We start from the raw sequence: 23960 nt of genomic DNA on the forward strand, positions 1-23960 counted from the left end.
AAAGAATTTCTAAATGTGCTTAATATAATATGCAAAATAATAACCACCTCACTTTATACACTAATCACATGCTATTGAAATGTTGCATGTAAAGGTATTTTTGTGTTGAAAATGGATTCATGCTTTCAGTGTACTTAAAGAAATACAGGAAATCTAGTGATAATGTATTTAGGTGATAATATTTTTGAAATTAATAGCAAATAATCTATTTGTGTGTTTTTATATACCACATTAGCCTGAAGGATTCTCTGAGGTTACTGAAATAGTTGATAATTATGAACAATATAAAATAATACAAGCTGCACCATACAGTTGTATTACCACATCTTCTTCACATTATCCATCCAATTTAAAAAGTTATGAGGCAGTGGGATAGTTAGCGAAGAGAATTAATGAGAGACAGTTACACTTAATCTTATGTGATACAGAAACCATAGCTTGGAATCAAATCATAATCAAATATCTTAAAAAATATTATGTAGGTGTTGCTACCATTCCAATGAATAACATAATTTCCTGGTCAACTCTTTTTTTAAAAGATTTATATATAAATATAAATATTTATATATTATATATTTTTTGAAAAGCAGACCAGATTTATGGAGAGAAGGGGAGACAGAAAGATCTTGTATCCACTGGTTCACTCCCCAAGTGGCTGCAAAGGCCAGAGCCAAGCTGTTCTGAAACCAGGAACTAGGAGTTTCTTCCTAGTCTCCCATGTGGGTGCAGGGTCCCAAGGTTTGGGCCATTCTGTACTGCTTTCCCAGGCCACAAGCAGGGAGCTGGATGGGAAGTAGAGTAGCCAGGACATGGACTGGTGCCCATATGGGATCCTGGCACTTGCAAGGTAAGAATTTAGCCACTGAGCCGTCACACCAGATCCCTCTTAATCAACTTCTTCAAAGATGTATTTGTTTTTATTGGTAAGGCAGATTTCACAGAGAGAAGGAGAGACACCCTAGTCAACATCTAACAGTTAAATATCTAACATTGTTTTGGATTCTGAATATTTGCCCTAGTTACAAACAAGCAAGCAAGCAAACAGATTACTATATTTGGGGGTGATGATTACAGTGGCCTTTAAACATTCATAATGGTCATATGGAGATGTGGTCAAACTATATTAAAATCCTAGTAGTAAGAAAAAAACATAGTACTCTTACATCTGTCTGATGAGTGATATTAGCAAGACCATCATTTTCCCAGTCCTAGTGATAAATTGTACAGCCAAGTATATCCTGCTGGTAAAGCCTTGTGTGAGCTTGGAAGCAAAGTAAGCACAGGTTGTCAGACAGCGTGTTGAAGCCACAAACCAGACCCCAGGCAGACATCTCCTGTAGTCTGAGTTTCAGGTCCCAGGTTAGCACAATGTGATAAACGGCCCTAAGGGCAAGGCTTCCAAAGGACAGTTCATTGCATAGACACAGACTTTGGGACTAGGGAAAGCTAAAGGCTGTCCTGGAAGGGAGCAGCCATGAGATCACAGCTGAGGGGAACAGAGGATGGGTGGAAGCGGTTCTATGACCCTCCCTGGTTAAATAAGGAAGGCAGAAGTGAAAGAATTAATAGTGCATTTAGGAAATTATAGAACTACAAATCCCCTGGAAGCAAACTCAGAGCTGTTTGACAGTAGCAGTCCTGATGCACAAATGGGTCAGCTCTGACTGTGCAGGCTGTAGCCCTCAGGGAGGCCTGACCCCCGACCGCCCTTGCAAAGAAGCCGAGACCGAAATAGAATCTGTCCATCCTGGGGCAGCCACTTTCTTCCCTGTGTGTGGGTGATTTTCACATGGTTGGATTTGGAAAGCCCTGGCAACTTGAGAAACTGACGAAAGAGTGGGTATGTAGAGGCAGAGTCATCTTTGGGAAATGGAGGAACAGGCGTCTCATTCCACCAAGATGTGAAGCAGTGAGATGGGGGCAGTGTGAATGGGAAACCCTCTGAACCCCCCAGAGTGCGAAGTGTGGGAAACTTTGAGAACACACATCCCGAAGACTCCTTGTTCTTGGCCCTGAAATGCTCTGACCCCAGGGACGTCCTGATTCCCTGAGGCCAGATGTACATCATCTCTCGCTGTCTCTGGGCTCTACCCTGACCGTGTGTTCCCACCAAACCACCCACGCAGCCTGCCCTGATGTGCCTCCACTCTCTCCCCACTAAAATCATGTTAGGAATGTTGACTTCCTTGCCCTACAAGACAAAAGCATTGCATCTAATACTCCGTATCATCTTAGGAAAGCCAGACAGAAACCCTAGAAGATAGGCATTGTTATCCCCAATATCAGTGGAAGAGATGTAAAGAGGAACCTTTTCCAGTCACACATTCTTCTTGAAAGAGAAGAAGGTGGAATTTAGATAGATGGGGTTGTATGGAAAAGCCCTGCCTCTTCAGCCACAGCCTGGACTCCATGTTCCCTGCAGATCTAAGCATCCTGTCATCCAAGGGCCACCAAAAGTGGCTCTTCCTATGTCAATGTCAACATGCCATCTTGACCTTCCCACCATGGCTCAAGCCACCGCCCCCTGTACCTGAACAACGTCACCTCAGATATTTGACAAGAAATGGCAGCTACAGAGTGCTTGCCTGCATTCAAACCTCTGCATTTACCCCTTTTATTCATCTGGTGTTTGTTGAAAACTGACCAAAAACAGGGACTCATCTAGGTTCTAGGAACAAAAGAATGGGAGCCCCGGCCTCCTACAAGTTGCATTCTTTTATTGGAGATAATGAAGCTTTGTAAGGAAGTTAATTACACGTAACAATGAGGAAAAGCAAAGCAAAGCAAAAGCAAAGGAGGCAGGTATGTTATGGGACGTTGTCAGGGCTGCCAAGGGCATCTGAGTGAAGAACTTGGTGGTGTGAGGGAGCGAACAGTGGAAGGATCTAGGATGGGTGGGGGCCAACCCCTGTTGGTCATGGGTCGTGGCCGGGAGGGCAGGGCATGTGGCCAGCAGGGGGACAGGTAGTACTCAAAGATGCTGGAGGGGAGAGAGCCGGAAACTGATCCCTAGCTGAGGGGGCCAGAGTGAAGTTTAGATTTCACTCTAATATGTTTGTGTATATCAGTGCTTCCTTCTTTTTGACTCTGAAAAATGCCCAACACCAGTTATTTGTAATGCACAGAAACACTCAGACAAGGTAATGGCAGAACACAGGGAAGTTGGGGGTGAAATCCACAGGGCATTCACAAACTGGGGAATTTCAGTTGGCCCCTAACTCCTCTTGCACAAGTAAGGGATAAAGAGAGTACTTGTATGGCTGCCTTTGGAAAAGTCCTATCAAATGCTACTGTGTATAGATTCAACACAGCAACAAGTAGAAAAAAGAAACTACTCAACTAACCCAATAACCTGAACTTGAGTTACTGCTGTGGCATTCTGTCCCTGTTGCCACCTGCAGTAGCCAGTGGCCACATGGGCCATAATTAGGGATAGTGAAGAGAGTTCGTGCTTGTCCTGACACCAGCTACTCAGCTTATCCTCCAGCCAGCAGCACTGCAGTTAGTTTGGGCACTAGCATGCAGTTAGTTTACTCACTAGTGTGCCGCCCACTAGTGGAGGACGGGATCCCCATACTCCACACACCAACCATACATGTGTGTGCCCCAGAGTCACCTGTACTTCCGCATTTTGTAAAAAGATTTATTTATTTTTATTGGAAAGTCAGATTTACAGAGAGAAGGAGAGATAGAGAAAGATTTTCCTTCTGATTGTTTACTCCCCAAATGGCTGCAACGGATCCAAAGCCAGGTCTCCCACTAAAGTGCAGGGTCCCAAGGCCTTGGGCCATTCTCCATTGCTTTCCCAGACCACAAGAAGGGAGCTGGATGGGACCTGGAGCAGCCGGGTTATGAACCAGTGCCCATGTGGGATCCTGGGCATGCAAGGCAAGGATTTTAACCACAAGGCTACCACTCTGGTCCCTCCTCATTTTTTTAGTTTTAATTTTATGAAGCAAGAGAGAACATTCCCTTTTACTGGTTCACTCCTGCAAGAGCCAGGAGTTGATGCCTGGAGCAGGGATCAATCCATGTGTCCCATTTAGGTGGTAGGTTTCTGAACCCTCACTGCTGCCTCCTAGGGTCCTCATCAGGAGGAAGCTGGGTTCAGGAGCCATAGACAGGATTGGTCACATGATTATAAGTGGGATGCAGGTATCTGGCTTAACTGGTGGCTTAACGAATACAATGCCCATCCCACACACCCATTTCTGACAGATTGTCCTTGAATTTAGGAACTTGAGATGTTATGTCTCCAGGGCAGCATCTAAGTTCGCATCAATCCAGGGTACCTGGGCCAACAACTGTTGTAACAGAGCAGTCCATTGTTTCATGACTGGCTCTATCGTGTGTTAGAAATGAGTCTTACATTAGGAATTACTGTTTTCTGTTACAAAAAATGTTTTTAGTCTGATACTGATTCTCCATAAAACATTTAATGCTCCAGAAGTGGGGAAATGGGTAAAATGCACATACCTGAATAGCCTCAATTTAAAGAGGGATTTTTTGTGTGTGAAATTGCACTACCACCACCACCAACAACAACAAAAGCCAGAAATGCATAGTTAATCTGCATTATCAATAACAGAGTCCACGTTGGATTTGTTTACAACTGCTGTGGCTCATGGCTGTAATGTCCATTCTCCAAAACCGTGTCCTGTTAGTGATGAAAAGTCTTGTAATTGCCATTGGCCAGGAGCCATTACTCAAAAAGATCCCCCAGCGTCCATGGCATGGATTTCCAGTCTTCTGTTCTCATGTGTGCCCTGGAAAGGTCATCACTGTGCTTCAACATAGGAAATTCTCTTATTCCTCCAACCTGAAATTACCTGTGCCATAGCCACTGGGCTACCAGGCACATTGTGTCTAGGACCACATGGTTCTTTAGCCCATCTAACCATCTAACCAGCTGTCAGTCCATGCCTGACCATAATGCTCACTACCCTGAGGTGCATTCTGGCCCCTGACCCAGTGAGACAATGGCTTTGTCATACCCTTGCCATCTAGCCTAATCCACAAGTCAGTCCCATTTTGATGTCACACCCTATTTGTCCCCGTCCCAGAGAATATCCTGGTGTTGACTCAGTTCAGATTTATTACTCAGCATCCCTGAAACCACCCACTGCCCTATTTGAAAGACCTCGTGAAGAATATTTAGGTCTTTAGTGTTAATGAGGGTGTTGAGTGCAACATGGCACGCCATCTGCATCCAGGTTTGAGTTCGTTGTTAGACCTTTGTGTTGAAGTCACCCCAGATCTTCATCCTGGGCTCCAGCAGACTTTTGGCATAGTTGAGAGAGTAGCAGAGATTCAGGGAATTTAAGACTGAAAATGAAACAATGCAGATTTTTGTTTCAGGTCTTTTGAGTGAAACAGAAATGTTAAGGGAGAATAAATAACTATTCAATGAGACTAAAGGAGAATATAGGCAATAATGAAATTGGAGGGGCAAGTATGTAACCCTCATACCAAAAAAAAAATGTTAAAACATTTTTATAGGCCAGTAGGCTGTGGCTCTCTAGCTGGTAATCCCTCCGTGTGATTGTCTCACAGCTTTATTCAGGTCCAAGGGATCTTCTGCTCCTAAGAGCTGCCCAGGTCAGCCATGGGATGATCTCATTCCTGTGCTGGTCTTTAGAGGAGCAATGGAAGTGGCTAGACAGATGTTTGGGGACATTTAGGCAGAAATCTCTATCATAATCACCAAGGTGCCATTGCTTGAGGCCAGCACGTATCTGGGGCCACCACCATCTCTTCTGAATTTTCTGAATTGTGTTTGAAAAACGGTTTATTCTGCCTGTTTTTATGGTTGTCTTTCTGGGAGGTTTCAGTAGCAAAACTGGGGCCTGCGCAGTGAAATAGCAAGCTAAACCTCTACCTGAGGTGCCAGCATAAGGGTACAGGTAAGGGTGCTGGTTCATGTCCTTGCTGCTCCACCTACAATCCAGCTCCCTGCTTATGACCTAAGAAAGCATCAGTGGCTGGCTCAAGCCTTTGGAGCCCTGCACTCACATGAGAGACCTAGAGGAGGCTCCTGGCTCCCAGCTTCAGACCCCTCCAGCCATTGTGGCCATTTGAGGAGTAAACCAACAGATGGACAATCTCTCCCTTTGTGTGTCTGCAACTCTACCTTTCCAATAAAATAAATAAATCTTTTTTTAAAAAAAGCAGGATGACCCTGATGAAAACATTCTTATAATCAAAGCCTATTATGACCAAAACATAACATAATGAAATACTTGGTTGGGAGGAGGGGTCTTCCATCGACTGGTTCTCTCCTCAGTGCCCTCCGGGAGCCAGGAGCTCAATCCAGGTTTCTCACTTGGGTAATAGGGAGCCCAGTATTGAGCCATGCCTGAGCCTCTCAGGGTGCACATTAGCAGAAAGCTGGATTGGGAGTTGAGGTGGGACTTGAACCTGGCAGTGCAACTTGGGATGTGGATGTCCCAGGCAGGACACCCTGTCTGCCCTGCAAAGTGAAATATTGCTAAAACCATTACGTCAGTGTAACAGAAATTCAGATAGTCATGTTTGAAAGTCAAAAGACATTTTAGGTAGAGAACACCTTTGATGTGTTCCATTGTCCTTTCACTGTTCTCATTCTGCCTTAGTACTCAGATAAATGGGTATGATGGGTAGCTTTTTTTTTATGCTTGTGCCCTCCTTCATTGCTATTAGAAATGGGTATTGTCCAATGACATGCTGGTTAATGTTGAACAACTGATTCTGGTGCTGTCCAGAAAGCCCTGATCTAGCATCTACCCATTGCCATGACATAACGAGCCCCCCAAGCTACCAACATGGTGGCATTGAATGCAGTTGCAAAGGATGCAGCCACTCTTCTCTGCGTAACAGCTACTGGGATGATTTGTCCAGTCTGTCTCTCTAGTACTCCTGCCACCCATATGTGTTCAGCTCTGTGAATAAAATCCCTGCCTCATCTAGTCTGTGTCACAGCCACAGTGTTGTGTTTTGGTTTATTCCTGTATGGATGGATGTGTATGTCTGGGTATTTTTGCTGTAACTCCGAAGGTGCCATTCCTCTGTGTCAAGCTCCCCTGTGGGGTATGTTACTCACAGGATTTTGTAGCTTTGTCTACTTCCGGGATCTCGTCCTTCACTCCAGTGACACCAGCCTCCTTTGTATTCCTTAACCCTGCTAGCCACGAGACTTTTCCATTGCTGTTCTTTCCACTCCCTCTGACTGAGCCTCTGTCCCCTCACATGTGCAGGACCACCTGTTTCTGTCCCACATCCCTTCCAGAGCAACCCTTGAGGCCTGCCCTGGATATACCTGTCCCTCTCTTAATGTGGTCTTTTTCACCACCATTCTTGCTCCCATAAATTCTCTTTCTTGGAAATCATGACTTTATGATTCTCTCCATAACCATGGTTCCACTTTTCTTTAGAATGTGAGATGCTTCTCTGAGCCATTCTCTGCTGTAATTGGCACCAGAAACAGTGTCTTCTATGTAGCAGGTGCTCATTAAGGATGTGTTGAAGGAAGAGGAGGGAAGCCCTTTCTGCTTCAAAATAGTATAAAGAAAGGAAAATTGTTACATACTGTTAGGTTTTGCAGAAGAATTCAGCTTATCCTGCTTGTTTGTGCTGTGTGCACTACACTTTAAGTCATGTTTCACCAACAAGTAAAGGTCCCATGCCCGTGGCCTATTAGATCCATAAAATGGAGAATGTAATAATAGATAAAAAACGGACACTGCCCTCTGAAACGGTTATATACTAACAAGTTCACAATTTTTTCAACTTCATAATTATCAAATCCTATAATTAGTTATAGCCTACTATTAAATGTAATTATTATGAGATAATTAGCTTTTTGATGAATAAATCACATAACCATTTTAGTTTGTCATTTGAGCCATCTCCTACTGCCTCCCAGGCTGTGCAATGGCCAGAAGCTATGTAGGAAACAGAGAAGCCAGTACTCAAACTAGGCACTTCAAAGCAGGATGCTGGGGACCCAAGCAAGAGATTTAACCAACTGTTGTGTTGACCACTTGAGGGCAGCTTGGTCAGTCAGCCAGTACTGTGTGCTGCAGGTTGGCGCTGGCAAAGGAGAATTCCCACAGCTTGGGGCCACCACTGAGGCCACTGTGAGTGGGAGAGATCTGTGATGGCCCTGATTCTTGGCACCATTTGTCCTGGGGTAGGAGCAGCTGACGGGCCCATCCTAGGCCGTGAGATTGAGTCCCAGACCTGTTTAGCCTCAGTAGCACCCAACCTTCTACCAAGACCTTACAGCAGCACTCTGCTAAAACCTGGGCACAGGCTGCAGATTCTGGCAGCCATGGGTTGGACACCAGATACCCACCTACCTGAGTACTCCATGTGCTGCTCAGAATGCTTGGTCCCAGACTCACCTGGAAGAACTATCCAGGGTTCTTTCCTATCCTCCTGAGACTTGCAAATGCTTCTACTTTTGCAGAGAAAAAATAAATATTTGTTCTCCTCACAAGGCTAAGAGATAGTAACTTAGGAAATTATAATGTAGAGGTTAATAAATAGTAATAATAAGAAAGCTTAAAGTTCCAAGAAGAAACATGTAGATTCAATAGATTTAAGAACCAGTGAGGGTGGGAGGAGGGTAGGTGCTTGGCTCAGCAGTTAGAACACTGGGATGACCACATCTTTGTAAGTGCCTGTGTTTGAGTCATATGACTGCTTTTTCCAGCTTCCTGCTAAGGTGCATCCTGGAAGGCAGCAGGTGATGCTCAAGTCCTTGGGCCCGTGTCATCCTCACAGGAGACCCTGTAGGAGTTTCAGCTCCTTGTCATTGTGTCTGCACAGCTTCCCCAGGCCCCTATGCCTCTGACTGTAGGGTTCTAGTACCTCAGTTTGGTAGCATTTGGCTTCTGAAAGCCAACAAGTCAGTGTCTCATAGTTGATGTGGGTGCTGGGCTCTATTCCCCACTCTCAGTGTTCTCCGCATGCTTTCTGCTTCAGGTTGGATGCAGGCCCAGGGCCTTGCTGCAAGCTACATCACAGCTACTTGCACAGCCCAGAGTCCTGCTCCCTGTGCTACTGCCTGCCTAGCAGTCCTCTTGAAGTTAGTGGCCAGGGGACTCTCTTTTCCAACTCTACTCTGAGATACAGTTGATAGGGGCTCTGCTAGGTCTCCCCAGCCCTGGGCCTTTCCCTTAATGGTTCTGCCCATTAGTACTGTGTTGGCAGGGAACAGACAAGACTCCCCACATGGAACACATGCAGCATTGCGTTCTGTAGACACACAAGGGCGTGTTTATCTGTGTTAGAGGTGAGACAGGACCAAAAGAGAGTACACAAGCCACTTCTCTTGTCTGTGTTGCTATCCTCATGGTCGTGGGCAACAGGCAGTTCCTAAAAGATGGAGCTGAAAGAGGACCATGGGCCACGGAAGTAAGATGAGTTCCCGATTCTGTGGTGTATACTTAAAACCTCAGCAGTCATGGAGTGAGACCAGCCACTTGCTGCCATAGGCCCAGTACTTAACTGAATAGTTTTCGTTATACTTGAATCAACCCCTAATTTTTCAGGTCATTTCCCAGATCCCTGCTTTTCAAAACTGGTACCTTTCCAACTTACCTGGGGTTATCTCCAAATAACCCAAGCCACCACCTGGCATGATTTTCTCTTTGTCCTCTCCCCATACCAACCCCCAACCAGTCCAGACCCTCTGTGTGGACAGGGATCTTTACTTACAAGTCTTTGAAGCCCAATGGCTTGGCACTTACTGATATCCCATAATTTCTTGTTCAATGTTTGAACCCTTTGGATCCCTTTCCAGTTCAGAGCATTGTCTTGGTGTGTTTTGTGTTGTTGAAACAGAATATTGCAGATTGGGTCATTTACAGTGAGCAGGAATTCAACGGCCCAGGGTTCTGGAAGAGCCCGGGATCAAGGGACCAGCAGCTGCTGAGGGGATGCCCACTGGTGGAAGGGCACAAAGAAGGCAAAAAAGGGGCAAAGCGAGCTGCACTGCTCCCCTTGTCTGATGCACTGTTTCACTCCATAAAAGCACCGCTCCATCACTCCACCCATACCACTAGTCACCTCTTAAAGGCCTGGCCTTTTAGTCTGTTACATCATTAACTGTAGCAATGACATTTCAATGTGAGTTTGGGAGGGGATGAGCATTCAAACCTGAGCAGAGTCCACACTAGCCTGCTTCAGCCCAGCTAGAAAAGTGAATCCTCAAATCCTGTAACATGCTTTTCTAGCAAAGCACAATTCATTCCTCCTGCTCTCCTAGGACGAGTCACCAGAATTGGCATTTACTTCTCATTGCAGGGACAGGCTCATAATTTCAAACAACACAACAGGATCCTTTCTGCTTCACCTGCAGTCCCTAACATTGGGTCAAGGAGGGAGTGTTCCCCAAGCCCATCTTTCCTTTCTCCTGAACTCAGGTGTGGGCGTGCCAGTGGGAGCCAGCCTTTGGGCTGCCCACCCAGAGGAGTACCTGTCATATACTCCTGGGGTGCTCAACAAGAAACGGGGGTAGAACCCACACCAAATGCATAGCAGTCCTTCCATCTTGAAGATAAAGACTGCTATTTTGGTGCAAAGGTGAGAAGTCCATGGTGCCTACTGAAGTGGACCTGGTGTCCTCTGGGCCACACAAGGTGCTCCTGCCCTACAGAAACGATTGCCTCAACTTTGGCCAGAGTCCTTGTTCACAGTTACTTTCCTGGGACTGAAGTTCCAGGAAAGCAGGACTGGTCTTTCCCTGGGAGACCTCCTGGTGTAGTGGGGGGTGACTGTCTTGTTAGTGCTCTCTTTGAGAGCCATTTCTAGAGTCTTCAGACTGAAACTGCGATGAGAGGAAAGTGACATGTCATGCCAAGGCTTGGGGGACAATGGTCATACTCAGCATGGGAGGATTTACAAGTGAATTTAAAGTAGAAAAATGCAACATAAATCTAAGGCGTATTTAAAAAGAAAATATTTAAAAAGAAAACCTTAGTAAAGGTCTTGAGACTGCATTCCTAGGCACAATGAAAGGTGCCTCCCATGCGTTCCCTCAGCAGCAATGTCCTGCAGACAAAGTCAAGTATTAATGTATTTCCATTCATGTTTTGTATGTGCCTCTCTGATGGGATGCCCAGAGGGCTGGTGTTTTTCATTTTCAATAAGCAAACTTTTAGTATGACCCAGAGAAGTCATCAAGGGATTCAAGACTTCATGATTAGAGATTCATTCCAGTCTTTGTTTTCTTGGAAAGTTCAAAAGTCAAGTCTTGACCAGAGCCATTCATCAATGAGGGTCATCCAGGGAGGTAAAAGGAGCACACGGTTTACAGTTAGCAAGGGTGGAGGCCAAAGCCCAGTTAGAAACAGGTCCTCTCTATGCCTCAGTACTGCCACTGCAGTGGGGATGTTGGCAGTTTTCCCTCATGCATGGTGTGGGCATTGGTCATAACTGACGCATCTGACACTTGGTGGGAGGTCAGCAAATGGGACCTGTGTTAGAGCTGTGCTGTGGCTTATACTGCTAGTTGATGATTGGTCATGTACATAAAGAAAAGAGGCTTACGTACTTCACAGCCTGGGGAGCTGACACTCCAAGATTGGGGCTCCTACTTGTTTCAGTCAGGCAGTCAATCCCCTGTGAGAAAGAGCACGTGGGACCAGCCTCCCTGTAACAACTCTCTTGCGGGAACTGAGTGCCCACAAGAATTTGCTCAGTGCCTCTCAAGGCAATGCACCCAGTGACCTAAAGGCTTCTCATTGGGCTCCACCTCCCAAGACTCCCCTACTTCCCACAATCACCACGTTGTAGACCAAGTTTCCCACATGTGAACTCTTGGGCAAGCCACTTCCGTACATATTTTTTTCTTTAGCTTGTGGACCTAATAGAAATAAAACAATAGAAGAACATCTCTCTGATGTTTGAATCACTAAAATTATTCTTACTGCTTCTTAATTCTCACTTGTAGAAGAATTAGGCTGTGTCTGTTTCTCCTGAAGTTTCAGTAGGGACTGGGTAGTAGCATGATTACTCACTAGGTAACATGGAAGAACTTGGCTGGAACTGGGGATCAAGTGCAGCATCTTCTATCATGTTGTGAGATCTCATGGAAACCCAAACTTCACAGGGGTCAGGCTGTGCATTCATCACGCACTGAGCTTGTGCTGTGTGGCTTCAGGGTTACTTCTTAGCTGAAATGTGTTTCTGTTTGCTCATAGTTTTCACTGGACTCTTGAGCCCATAGATTGAAGAGCTGGAAGAGGTGTCAGTACCATGTAGGGCTGACGGATGGAGAACTTGAGAATCAGGGAGTAAGGCTTCTCGCCTTGTGTCACACAGTTCATTTAGGGTTGAATTAAAACCAGCACCAAAGTATTCTGATGGTGGTTTGGGTGCTTTTCTCACAAATGCATGATTATGTTTAAGAACCAAATAAGAAAACGTAGCCCAGCTGCTCTTGAGGGACCGTGACAATCTACTCATTTTACCAGTAATTAAAAAATTAAACACGGCAGATAGATCTGACTGTTGAAATGGCTGAAGGGTTTTTTTAATAAAAAAAAAAGATTTATTTATTTTTATTGCAAAGTCAGATATACATGGAGGAGGAAAGACAGAGGAAGATCTTCCCTCTATTGATTCATTCCCCAAGTGGCTGCAACAGCTGGAGCTGAGCCAATCCAAAGCCAGGAGCCTGGAACCTCTTCTAGGTCTTCCACACTGGTGCAGGGTCCCAAGGCTTTGGGCCATCCTCAACTGCTTTCCTACGCCACAAGCAGGGAGCTAGATTGGAAGCAGGGCCACCGAGATTAGAACTAGCACCCATATGGAATCCTGGCACATTCAAGGTGAGGACTTCAGCTGCTAGGATACCACGTCGGGCCCAGCTAAAGGATTTTTAAGCTTATGTCTATTGATCCAAAAAGATAGATTGTTAGTCCTATTTAGAGATAGCAAGGGTTATGGTTGGGTGCTTTGATTTATCCTAAAGGACTCACAGAACATGTTAGTTCGTCTCAGAGCTATGCATTTCAGAAACATTGAAAAGCTCTGAACTTCCACTCACCATATTGCTAGGATCATATATTCTAACCTCGGAGTCTAGCAGTAAATCCATGATTTCCCTGAGTTTATACTACCCTGTGATCACATATTTTCATTCCTGATGAAATCAGGAAACGATTTCATATTGACTCGCCACAGTCAATGTGGGAACCTAATAATCATGCACCATCACAAGATGTACATGGCATCTGTGAGTGCACTGAGGGCTTGGGGCAAACACATCACAAGCACCGTGACGAGGTAGTGGCGTCTTCTGTTAACTGCCCTTTGCATCTGTGCTGAGGGCCTGGCTGTGTTTTGGGTTCACCTGTTTGCTTACCCCGCCTGGAACGAGCCTTCATGGAAACCTTAGAGCAGAGAGGGGATCTTTTGGAACTGCTTTTGGTGGAGAAGCAAGTGCAACAGTATAAGATCACTGCTGTATTTGAGATAATCTGAGGGAAGTAAGTGCCTTTTGCAGCGATTTTTGAAGAAAAATTGTTGGGGAAACCGCTGTGGGAGAGAAGGAGAGAGAGATACTCCAATCCTTCCCACTAGACTTATTCCAGGCTGTTCCCTCTAAGTCTGAAAGAATTCAAAGAAAAACATAGATAATGGAAAGCACTGCAAAAAATTGTTTAAAGCACAAAGGAAATACATACTTAGGATGTACAGGCAGCCTCGGGAGAAAATGAGCATTGCAATCTGTACGACTTAGAGTGATGGAGGTGGTGCTCTGTGTCAGGGCGTAAGGGACTATTTAAGGAAGTGCAACTTGGGTGGATTTGAAGTGTATTTCTTCATTCCTGGGAGTCTCATGGCGTGTGGTGCATGTGTGGCTGCAGAACATACATTGGAATTTAGGAAGTGCCATGGTGCCTGGTGCATGATAGGGAATGGGTGTGCCATGCCTGCAGCCATGCAGGATCAGCATGGAAAGGGGTGGGGTTTGGTTATTCCTCAACTTCTCCTGGCTTCCTCCCTAACTACGTCAAAACTGATTCTTAGAAGTACCAAAAAAAAAAAAAAAAAAAAAAACACAACCCACAGTTCCTTTAAACCCACAGTTCCTTTTAAAAGGCAACCCACAGTTGCCTTTTTTGCAGTGAAAAGGTAAAGCATCCAGTGTGGCTCCCTTAAAACTTAAGAACCGTAAAATCTTATTCAGCACTGAAGGCATTATGTTTAAATTAGGTTTTCATTTCAGAATAGTCAAACCTGTATACAATAGTAGGGAGAAATGAACCAAGCAAAAAAAAGGTCAAAGGAAAAAGTCTTAGAACCAAGCAAAGATAAGAGAAAAAAAAGGTCAAAGATTAGGGGGAAAAAAAAAAACAGAAGAAGGTTGGAAGAGAATGGTGTTTAGGAGCTAAGTGGAAGACCAGTGGGTGGAGACTCCTCCCTAGCACTGCAGCAGAGCGTGTGCCTGTCACACTTTGGTTGAAGTTGCACTCTGTATACACAGACTGTTTACATTGTTGTGAGCAGGAGTTGGCTTACTGTGGATTCCAAGTACCCAGCACACACACAGCAGCTCTACATCAGAATGATTAATCAAACAGGCGGGCAGAGAAGCAGAGTGAAGGAAAGAATTTCTTAGCCCACGTGGCTCTGGTGGGGTCCCCTGAGAGCTGCCACTGTTTCCTCAAAAGCAAGGAGTTGGGGAGTGCCTGGTGGCGGCTCCTGGGATGCCTGCAACAGCCTGTCTTGGAATGCGATTTCACAAACTCTCACCCGTGTTCTCCTTGGCAGAGAAACGGAGTGCTGGGCATTGAAACAACATGGTTTCTCAATTTCCTTTGAAAACTTTCTCAGAGTTGATGTTTCCCCGTGCTTCCTCCACACTGGGTCTCACCTTGTCACCTGAAGCCCGGTCATCTTGGGAAGCAATGCCCTGGCTGCCGTCCATAAGGCACGAGCAAGGACCAGTGTGCCTCTCCCAGATGCTGGCTTCTTGGCTCTCCTGCCAGAGCCTCTTCTTCATCACAGACCTCAGCTCTCACTGGGCATGGCCACCTCATCCACCCAGGCTGCTGACTTCCCCAGGGTGACATCAAGGCCCTGTGCACAATTCATCAGAAAAAATAGCTTCCTCAAAATCCATGATTTTTTCAATTGGGCTAAAATATGCATAAAATGTGTGCCATTTTAAGTATTGTTTTGTGGCCTTAAGTATATTTCATGTTGATGTCCAAGTATCACCACCCCATGTCCTCAGAACATCTCCTGTTCCCTGCTTCAAACTCTGTTCCCATTAAGCACTGACTGCCCAAGTTCAATATTACATACAGTACTTAAAACATTGTTACCCAGGCCTGGCATGGTAGCCTGGTGGCTAAAGTCCTCACCTTGCACACATTGAGATCCCATGAGGGCGCCAGTTCTAAATCTGGCAACCCTGCTTCCCATCCAGCTCCCTGCTTGCAGCCTGGGAAAAGTAGTAGATAGAGGACAGCCCCAAAGTCTTGGGACCCCACACCAGTGTGGGAGACCTGGAGGAGGCTCCTGGCTCCTGGCTCCTAGCTTTGAATTGGCTCAGCTTTGGCTATTGCAGCCACTTGGGGAGTGAATCAGCAAATGGAAGATCTCCCTCTCTCTCTCTCCCCTCCTCCTCTCTGTATATCTGACTTTCCAATAAAAATGAATACATCTTTAAAAAAAATTGTACCCTCCCCCCAAGGTTTACTTCCTGAAATTGTGCTACCTCCAGAGTCTTAAATTCTTGCGTTCTGTTTTCTGCCCACAGCCTCTTGTCTTTTCAACAAACCAGAATGCAGACAGATCTGAATGGGCCTCTCAGCTAATCCACTTACTGGCCTGGGTTTCATTTGTTAATTCAGCTAATGGGCAATGCTGTGGATAATGCAGATACTAGGCAGATAACAGAACCTAACTTCAGCCCATTGATGGGATTAAGAGCTTGCTGAGTACTTCACCCAGGTCTGTTCTTCATCCTACCAGCTCACACAGGGTGGTTCATCTCCACACTTCCTTCCCAGGGGCACCCGACCTCCTGGCTCCATCCAGCTCTGCTCCTGCAGTGCGCATCCAGCAGCCTGGGGAGAAGAGGGACTTGTGTTCTGCTCCTGGCAAAGGCCTGGGCTCCCACCGGGTCAGCCCTCTGTGCTGCCCTGCAAACAGTTAACGGTTCCCTCTGTCCTTCCCTACAATGGTCATTGCAGACCTTGCCCCTTTGGAGCATCTCTCTGCCCTGTCACCTCCTCAGTAGCTGTCATCTTTCTTTGCCCTGGTTCTCAACCAGTGTTAGGAAGCATGCTCTTCTGCTAAGGTTCAAATTTGGTAAGAGGTGCTGGGGTCGGAATGCACAGCTTTCACAAGCAACTCCAGGGGACGGGCTTGTAAGCCACTCCTTATGGGCAGTTGTGCTAGCCAAGCGCTCCTGAGAGCAGAGAGAGGATCTTATCTGACTTTGCTGCCTAAGTACTTGATAATAGATGTTGAAGGATTGATTGAATCAAACTGTCACTCTGCACTTCAGAGTAAGTGACTATTCCCTTTTGAAATGCTAATTAGCTACAGCTGGTTAAATGCCATTTCAAATTCTTCAGTGTGTTTTATCTTTAGTCCTTTATTGGCCCTTTTCAAGGCACTGGGGATAGGCAACTAAAAAGAACATGTCACTCTCCTGACCCAGCAACACTAATGAAAAGCCCCTGGCAAGGCCACCCGTACGACTGTCAATGGCAGTAGCCCAGAGACACACTCGCTGGACCTTGCCACTGGGTGGCAGAGAAGGCAAGGACTCTGAGGCACACCCTTCCCCAACACCCCAGCTAAGGTGAAATGGTAAGAGCCTTTTTTTTTAATTGGCAAGTCAGATATACAGAGAGAAGGAGAGACAGAGAGAGAGAGAGTTCTTCCGTCTGCTGGTTCACTCCCCAAGTGGCTGCAACAGCTGAAGATCCCAAGCCAGGAGCCAGGAGCTTCTTCTGGATCTCCCACACTGGTGCAGGGTATAAAGGCTTTAGCTTATCCTCTGCTACTTTCCCAGGCCATAAGCAAGGAGCTGGATGGGAAATGGAGCAGCCAGGATATGCACCAGTGCCCAGCGCATATGGGATCCCAGCGAATGCAAGATGAGGATTTAGTCACTAGGCTACCTCACCAGGCCATGGAATGGAAAGAATCGTAAGCAAAAAACTCATTGCCTGGCATGTCAGGAGAAAGTGCCTGAGAGAAGCAAGTGGATAGATCGAGATAGACTGATTGACCCAGTGAGTGGTGAAAAGCTTTCCAGACCCAGCTGTGCCCTTGGCATACTTGGAACTTGGCTCATTGAATCATTGGAGCCTCTTGTTTCCTTATAGTAAAATGGGGATGATGTGATACAATTTGCAGGTCTCTACTGGGGATTGAAAAATGCGCGATGACTCTAGGATGTTAGGCAACCAGGCAGGGATTTCAGCACAGCTGAGTCTCTCCTGTGATGGAGGGGACACTTACCCTAGTCCACCTAAAAGCAGCTGTTGGCACAGAGAAGTTTGAGTCTTGATGCCTCAGCCAGTTGCGATATAGTGTTTCCCAATGGAGTTGATGAGTGACCTATGCCGTGTGGCCCACTCTGCTCTTCTTGATCGGGCCCCGGAGACTGGCAGGGCTGGAGCGTGGGAGAGAGACCAGCATGGGTGGCTGGAACGGAAGCTCGTCTTTTACCCAGCTACCCATCTCTTCTGTGCCAGGGAAAAGAGCAACAGCTCATGCCGGAGCTGTACCCACACACGTGGATCTGCTCTCCAGCCTCCAGCCCTGCTTCATCATTCATCAGGATTCATGGGATGCCCAAAGGGAGCTGTCAGAAATTCTTCCTTTCCAAGACCTCCCTGGAAGTCCACAGCAAGTGTGTTCCAGAAGCTGAGTTTTTCCCGGCCTTTGGAAGAGCCAGTTCTAACCCCTTCATTCCCACCCCGGCCAGTGAGGAGACGAGGAAGAGCAGCACCTTTGACTTCAGTGTTATTAATGATAAACACCCGTAAACATTCTTGATGGACTGTCAGGCTCCTTTCCCTACTCACTCCCTTGTTTCTGCACATATAATTGCTTTCAGGAGAAGAATCTGGACTGGTTTCCTCGGATGCGAGCCATGTCTCTCGTTAGCAATGAAGGAGACAGTGAGCAAAACGAGATTCGGAACCTGCAGGAGAAGCTTGAATCGACCATGAGTCTGGTCAAGCAGCTGTCGGGTCAGTTGGCAGAACTCAAGGAGCAGGTCAGTGTCCTTGGGGGCCTTAGAGCTGGGTGGTGTGGGGTTGCCTGCTGTCTTCCAAGACATCTGGAAGCTCCTGGGAGTGAACAGTGGTAAGTGTGCAAAGACCTGAGACGAGTTTAACTTGCTAAATTTACTTGGCCAAGAAAAAGTTCTGACAAGTGGACAGAACCCCACAGCAAAGAAGTTTCTCAGTTCTGTCTGTTCACAGTCGGTGAGCTGTGTTTATAGGGAGATGGGCAGGAAATGACATACAGAGACAGCCTGCTAGGCACAGTCTCGCCTGTGCCGTATTTGGGCATAATCTGACAACCTTCAGCCTGGGATTGGCCAAGAGTCCAGCTGCTGCGATTGGCTGAGGCCTGTTGCTTAGCTACGAGAGTATCCTCTTAGAGGAGGCTACAACCTTTCTGCACTTCCTGCTGGGTCGCAGTTGGCTACATATGGAGAGTCCTTTGGGCCAACTCATGCTTCAAGTCTGGAGGCTGGTTTAGGCCAGTTCGTTCCAGTTCAGTATTAACCACAGCAGATTAAAAACTCCAGTAAAGAAGCCCCACACTGTGCTGCGAGACCACGTCTGAGTGAATGAGACTTCAGCTTCTCTCCCTTTATATGGAAAGGAGCAAAGCAACCAGTGCCAAAGTACAAGGAGCTCAATGCACTTTTTTGATTTAAAAAAAAAAAAAAAAAAAATATATATATATATATATATATATACTTTCAGCCATGAAAGCTGTTCCCAAACTCCTGGGAAAGGCAGATCACAAAAATATCTCCCATTTCAATGCTCATCAAATCCTGCAACCTATCACATTGTTAGCGATCATAAAACCAATCATGATGGTAACCGTGATAGCTATTAAAGTGACTGTGGCGACGGTGATAATTATGTGACAAGCAAGCTCTGTTTTAAAAAGAGCTCTCGTTCCTATTGCCTAACCATACACCCATCACCACCACCCAGGAGGGGTTTGCTCTTTCACTGTGTTTATGAGAATTCACTTAAAAAAAAAAAATAAACTCGCTTTTTGAAGAGCAGTCTGTCCTATGTGATGCCAGACAGTGGGTGTTGGGGAAGTATTCGCCAGACCGGTTGCGATGTGTGTGCTGGGGAAGGAAGATCAGCTGAACGCTCTCTGTCTTCTCCCCAGATGACTGAACAAAGGAAGAATAAGCAGAGACTAGGCTTCCTGGGGTCAAACTCACCCCATGTGAATCATCACATGCCACCACACTGATACCATGGGGGGAAGCCGTGACCAGCCTTTCATCAGCGGCCTGCCTGATCACTGAACACAAAACGGAGACTGAGGGGAGGAACAGTGCCTATTGTTGCAAAGTCAAAAACAACCAAGTGCCAAGATGTGGAGCGGTTGTGCTCCGGGAACAATCTGTAGCTGTGTTTTCATGGTTGAGAAGGCCCAGGCTAAAGTGCAGCCACCCAAAAGCACACAGCATGCATTCTTAAGGCAACGTGAAGCGACTTGCTCAGGACACAGCCATGGGTAGGAAGAGACTGGGAGAAGAAGACCCGGCATGACTAGGGCTCCCAGCTGCTCAGCAGCCAGGAGTCAGCTGTGTCTAAACACCAGCCGCTACCTACCTCCTACTGGGCTGTTTGGGATTCCTCTCTTTCCCTTGTGGCCTGTGGGTCAATGGCCTGGGAAGTCTCACTGTGGTGGCTGAGTATCACTAAGGTGAAGACATGAAAATATGAAAAATGAGCGTTGCTAAAAAAACTGCTAATGCTTCGAAAGTATAGCTGCCACGGGGCAATTCCTTTTTTTATAACATGAAACACAGTGGATTTGAAGCTCCAGCATTGGAGCTTGTACCCCTCACGCTGACACCATAACTGGAATAGAATTGCCTGCTCCCAGTTTCTCACCAGCTCCATCACTGTGGAGCACAAATGGAGATGTTCATACAACTGGTTAAGAACTTGTTTTAAGTCACATAGAGGCTGAAATTGTAAAAGATTGGGGAAGAAAAAGCAGACAGCCACAGGGAAGAAATTTTTTTTGCGAACATGTGTGCATCATTGTATTATTAAATTATATAGTGATCAAGAAATGAAAATGCTTCAAGGGGATAGGAAATCCCTTGTGACTTGTAACAATGGCATTCCCATCTATAAACATGGAGCAGAATTCCTTTGAGTTGCGTTTGCTGTGCTTTGGGAGCCAAGTGTTTTTGTCTTATTCCTGCAGCAGGGGTGAAATGTGTTGAATACCCAAGAAAACACAGCATTTTGATTGCATGTTTAAAACTGTATTGGGAAGGACTTGTCCAAACGTAAGATAGAAATCTCTTCCGCAAATTGTTTTTTTGTGAAGTCATGCACTCAGGATTTGCTGGGGGAGAAAATAACCTGACACAATCAGGTTTTTCTTAGGGATCTCCGCTGGGGAAACTAGAGTACCACCCAGAGAATGAACGTCTTCGGAGAAGTGCTGTGTGGCAAGGAAGCAAAACCTTCACACCGAACTCAGGGAGGCTGTCGGCATGTCGGCCTCACTCAAGGCTGCAGCAGTTTTTAACTTTGAGTGGTTACCATCATGGCTCAACGACCAGAGAGGGTGCGGTGAAAAACCGTCAGAGCTCTTAGATTGTTGTAACATAGTTTGAATGTTTGGTTCCTAAAAGTCCCAAATCAAGGTCTGAGACAAATGTAAAGGAAACTTGAAGCAACCCTTCTTCCATATGCTGTTAAGATACAGACTCAGAACCAAGCTGGTGGAAGCCAGAGCAAGGAATTTTCAGTCTGCAGGTACCTTCTCAGGTACCTCTCCAATGGAAGAATTCCTCACTCTGATGTGACTATATATTTTTTCTCTCTAATAGCTGAAGGACCCTATTATCCAGGATGCAAAGATGCTAAAAAAGTTGTGCTTTATCACATACAGCACAAGTCTTTGAACGTAGCAAGCATTAGGCAATTTATCTTCAGTTCTTTAATTAAAACTTTAAACTGCATCATGCATTTGTTTTTAAGTGACTTCATCAAAGTTGACTAAAGCAGTCATTTTTCAAATCCCAAGATTGTCGTTGCTAGCTATGGTTGTAGGTATTGTATTTTATTCAGGCAGAGTTTTCTATATAGGGAAAAGAAAAGAGAAAGGTAATGAATATTGAGCCTTTTCCTAAATAGGAACCTGTCTGCATTTAGTAAATCAGATCGGCCTCTGATGCCTGAACTTAAGGTTGAAGGAATAAATGAACTGACACAGATGGGAGCAACCTGTCTTTCAGATGACGAGCTATCTCATTTTTCTCACACCGTGATGGTTTGTTATAGAGGGAAGAAACCGCAGGATCTGAACCTGTCCTCTACAAGTGCCCTAAAGTCTACAACCATTGTGTCGTAAGCTCACCGTGTCTCAGCATCTTTTGCCCTCCAGAAAATGCCCATAAAGTGTTGCAATTAACTAGCGAGATCCTTTGTTGATGAAAATTTACAGATTTCCCAGTTTTTAATTTAACGCCTCTTTCTTTCCTGCCTAAATACTTCTAAAGAGCATAAAGGTAAATAAACAAAAACAAAGCAAATGAAAAAAGACACTTCCAGGACATGAAATTCACAATGGGAATGGCAATAATGGGAAAACTTGACTTTTGATATACATTTATGTTTTGTTATATGCCTGTTCATGTTCATTAATGCAACTGGAATATTTGTCCTAGGTGAATATTAATTAATCCTCATAATTATATGGTGATATTGCAGTAAACACAGTTGTTTGACTTTGTTGAAAGTATTTAGCTATTAAAATTTATATCGCCTTAAAAATATCAATTTTTGCTGAATAATATTTTTAATTTTGAAAGAATTTTGTTTCCCTCTCTGTTGTACTTTGAGGCTAAGGAGTTTACCACAAATGCATGTGTGTTATAAATTAAAATATCATTTCTAGGTGAGAAAAATGCTCATATCACATGGGACTATCGTACTAATAAATTATATGCATGTAAAAATGTATCCTGTTTTCTGCCTGGTAGAAAAGGTAAGTTGGAAAAAGAACCTGTTTTCTTACATATTGAAATTTTTTCTGTTAGTGAAGAGGCTGTGATAATATCAGGAGGGTATTTCAGTTAAGTTGGAACTAATTGCATGTTTATTCTCTGTTCTCAGCTCATAACTCAGTGTTTTGACTACCCTTTTGGTTATCGTTGCTTTGTTACAAAGAGTCACGTGTTGTGGCCCAGCCTAGGACTGGGAATGAAGGAAGAGGGTGGGGAGATGGGGAGGAGGGCAAATGTGGGGTCTTCTGCTTCGCTGACTACAGTTACCACTAAAGGACTAAACTTTGATATTGGTAGAAAAGCACTTAGTCTCTGGTGTCCCAGAGGATTGGACATAGTAATTAAACATTTCATAGGTGCAGTGATGATGGCACAGGTTCCAGTCCCAGGGTTGACCCATGACATGCACAGAATAATCTGTATCACAACGTATTCTCCATGGCTGTTATTGAAGCTACGCAGAGTAACCAGTCAGGCTATTCTAATCCAGAAACCCATTGTAGAGTGGTTTGGTCCAAGACGTACACACTGGAGGGCATAGACATCTTCAGCACCAACACAGATGCGCACAGCAGTGAGGAAGACCACTCCATGTGCAGCTCAGTGGGGCATGTGCATTCAACAGGGAAGGGGCCACAGCTCAAAATCCTGCAAGCAATTCCAGATCTTAGAAAATGACCAAGGCTGGTGAAAGTCCTGGTTTGCTGTGTCTGTCTCTGAAGTAATAGTTGATCAAGCTCTCCTATTTAGTACAAGAAAACACGCAAAACTAAAACAGGCAGAGAGCTCCATTGCCCATGAAAGTTGAGACATCTGAAACCAAATCTGGGCCCCGTCTCCAAACTGCAGTTTCCACTGACCTGGATTATTTATTGAAATCAATCATGCTGTCACCTCTCACATCACCAGGTAGATTTTGTCCCTTGGCCTGCAGAAGAGGGTTACTAGATCATCCCTTGCAAACGTGACTGTACAGTGGTACATCAAGGCCACGCAATTCCTGAGCGTCGCTCCTGTGCAGGAGTTTTTGCGTCATTCATGACTTGATGTGTTTCTATATAATATGCTCAATGATAGGAAAAAGTGGTGGTGGTGTTTTACAGAGCAAGGTGGGAGGGGCAATATATCTGGTGATTTGAACCACACTGATGAGTGAATGACAGGAACTGTCAATTTACCAACACCCACTGGTCCTCCTATGTGGCATCTTGTACCAGGTGACTCCATGGGCTCTGGAGTCAACGCACAGGGTGCGAATCACATGCAGTCTAGGAATAGAATTCTGTGCTCGTATGGGTAGTTTCCAGGATGCCACAGTTTCCTGAAAGAAGTGTGGCAATGACTGGTTTAGTTTGATTTGGTTTGGAATCAGAGAGAAGGTTAGGGAAGGGCAGCTGGACAATAAGTTCCTCTTCCGGTGAGGCATTGACAGGAAGGGTAGCAGTGGGTGTGTGTGTGGAGGGCAGGGCAGTGGAAATCCACAAGTCATCCTGACTTGGACTAGGCAGCTGCAGGAAGTGTCTGAGGGCTGGAGCTCACACAGCAGCCCTGGACCAGAAGTCTGTGTAGTTTTATCACTCCCAATCCCCCCAGCAGAGGTGTGGGCATGGCACACCACATCACATGACCAACAGATGCAGGGAAATAAAGTACACAAAAGTGGAAAAATTGTCAGAGTTGAGATTAGTTGTTATCAGTTTAA

General features: G+C 45.5%; 1 protein-coding gene across 1 annotated transcript in view; it reads left to right on the top strand.

Moving 5' to 3' along the window:
- The window catches only part of ITPR2 (inositol 1,4,5-trisphosphate receptor type 2), a 418343-nt gene extending 397281 nt beyond the window's left edge, over positions 1-21062 (top strand). The window contains exons 56-57 of the mRNA XM_058655945.1: positions 18077-18238; positions 19387-21062. Of these exons, the coding sequence (XP_058511928.1) occupies positions 18077-18238; positions 19387-19473 (249 nt within the window). The 3' untranslated portion in view covers positions 19474-21062. The remainder of the gene's footprint in view (positions 1-18076; positions 18239-19386) is intronic.
- Positions 21063-23960: the final 2898 nt, after the last annotated feature.

Source organism: Ochotona princeps, chromosome 27, assembly GCF_030435755.1.
Source record: "Ochotona princeps isolate mOchPri1 chromosome 27, mOchPri1.hap1, whole genome shotgun sequence".
NCBI lineage: Eukaryota > Metazoa > Chordata > Mammalia > Lagomorpha > Ochotonidae > Ochotona > Ochotona princeps.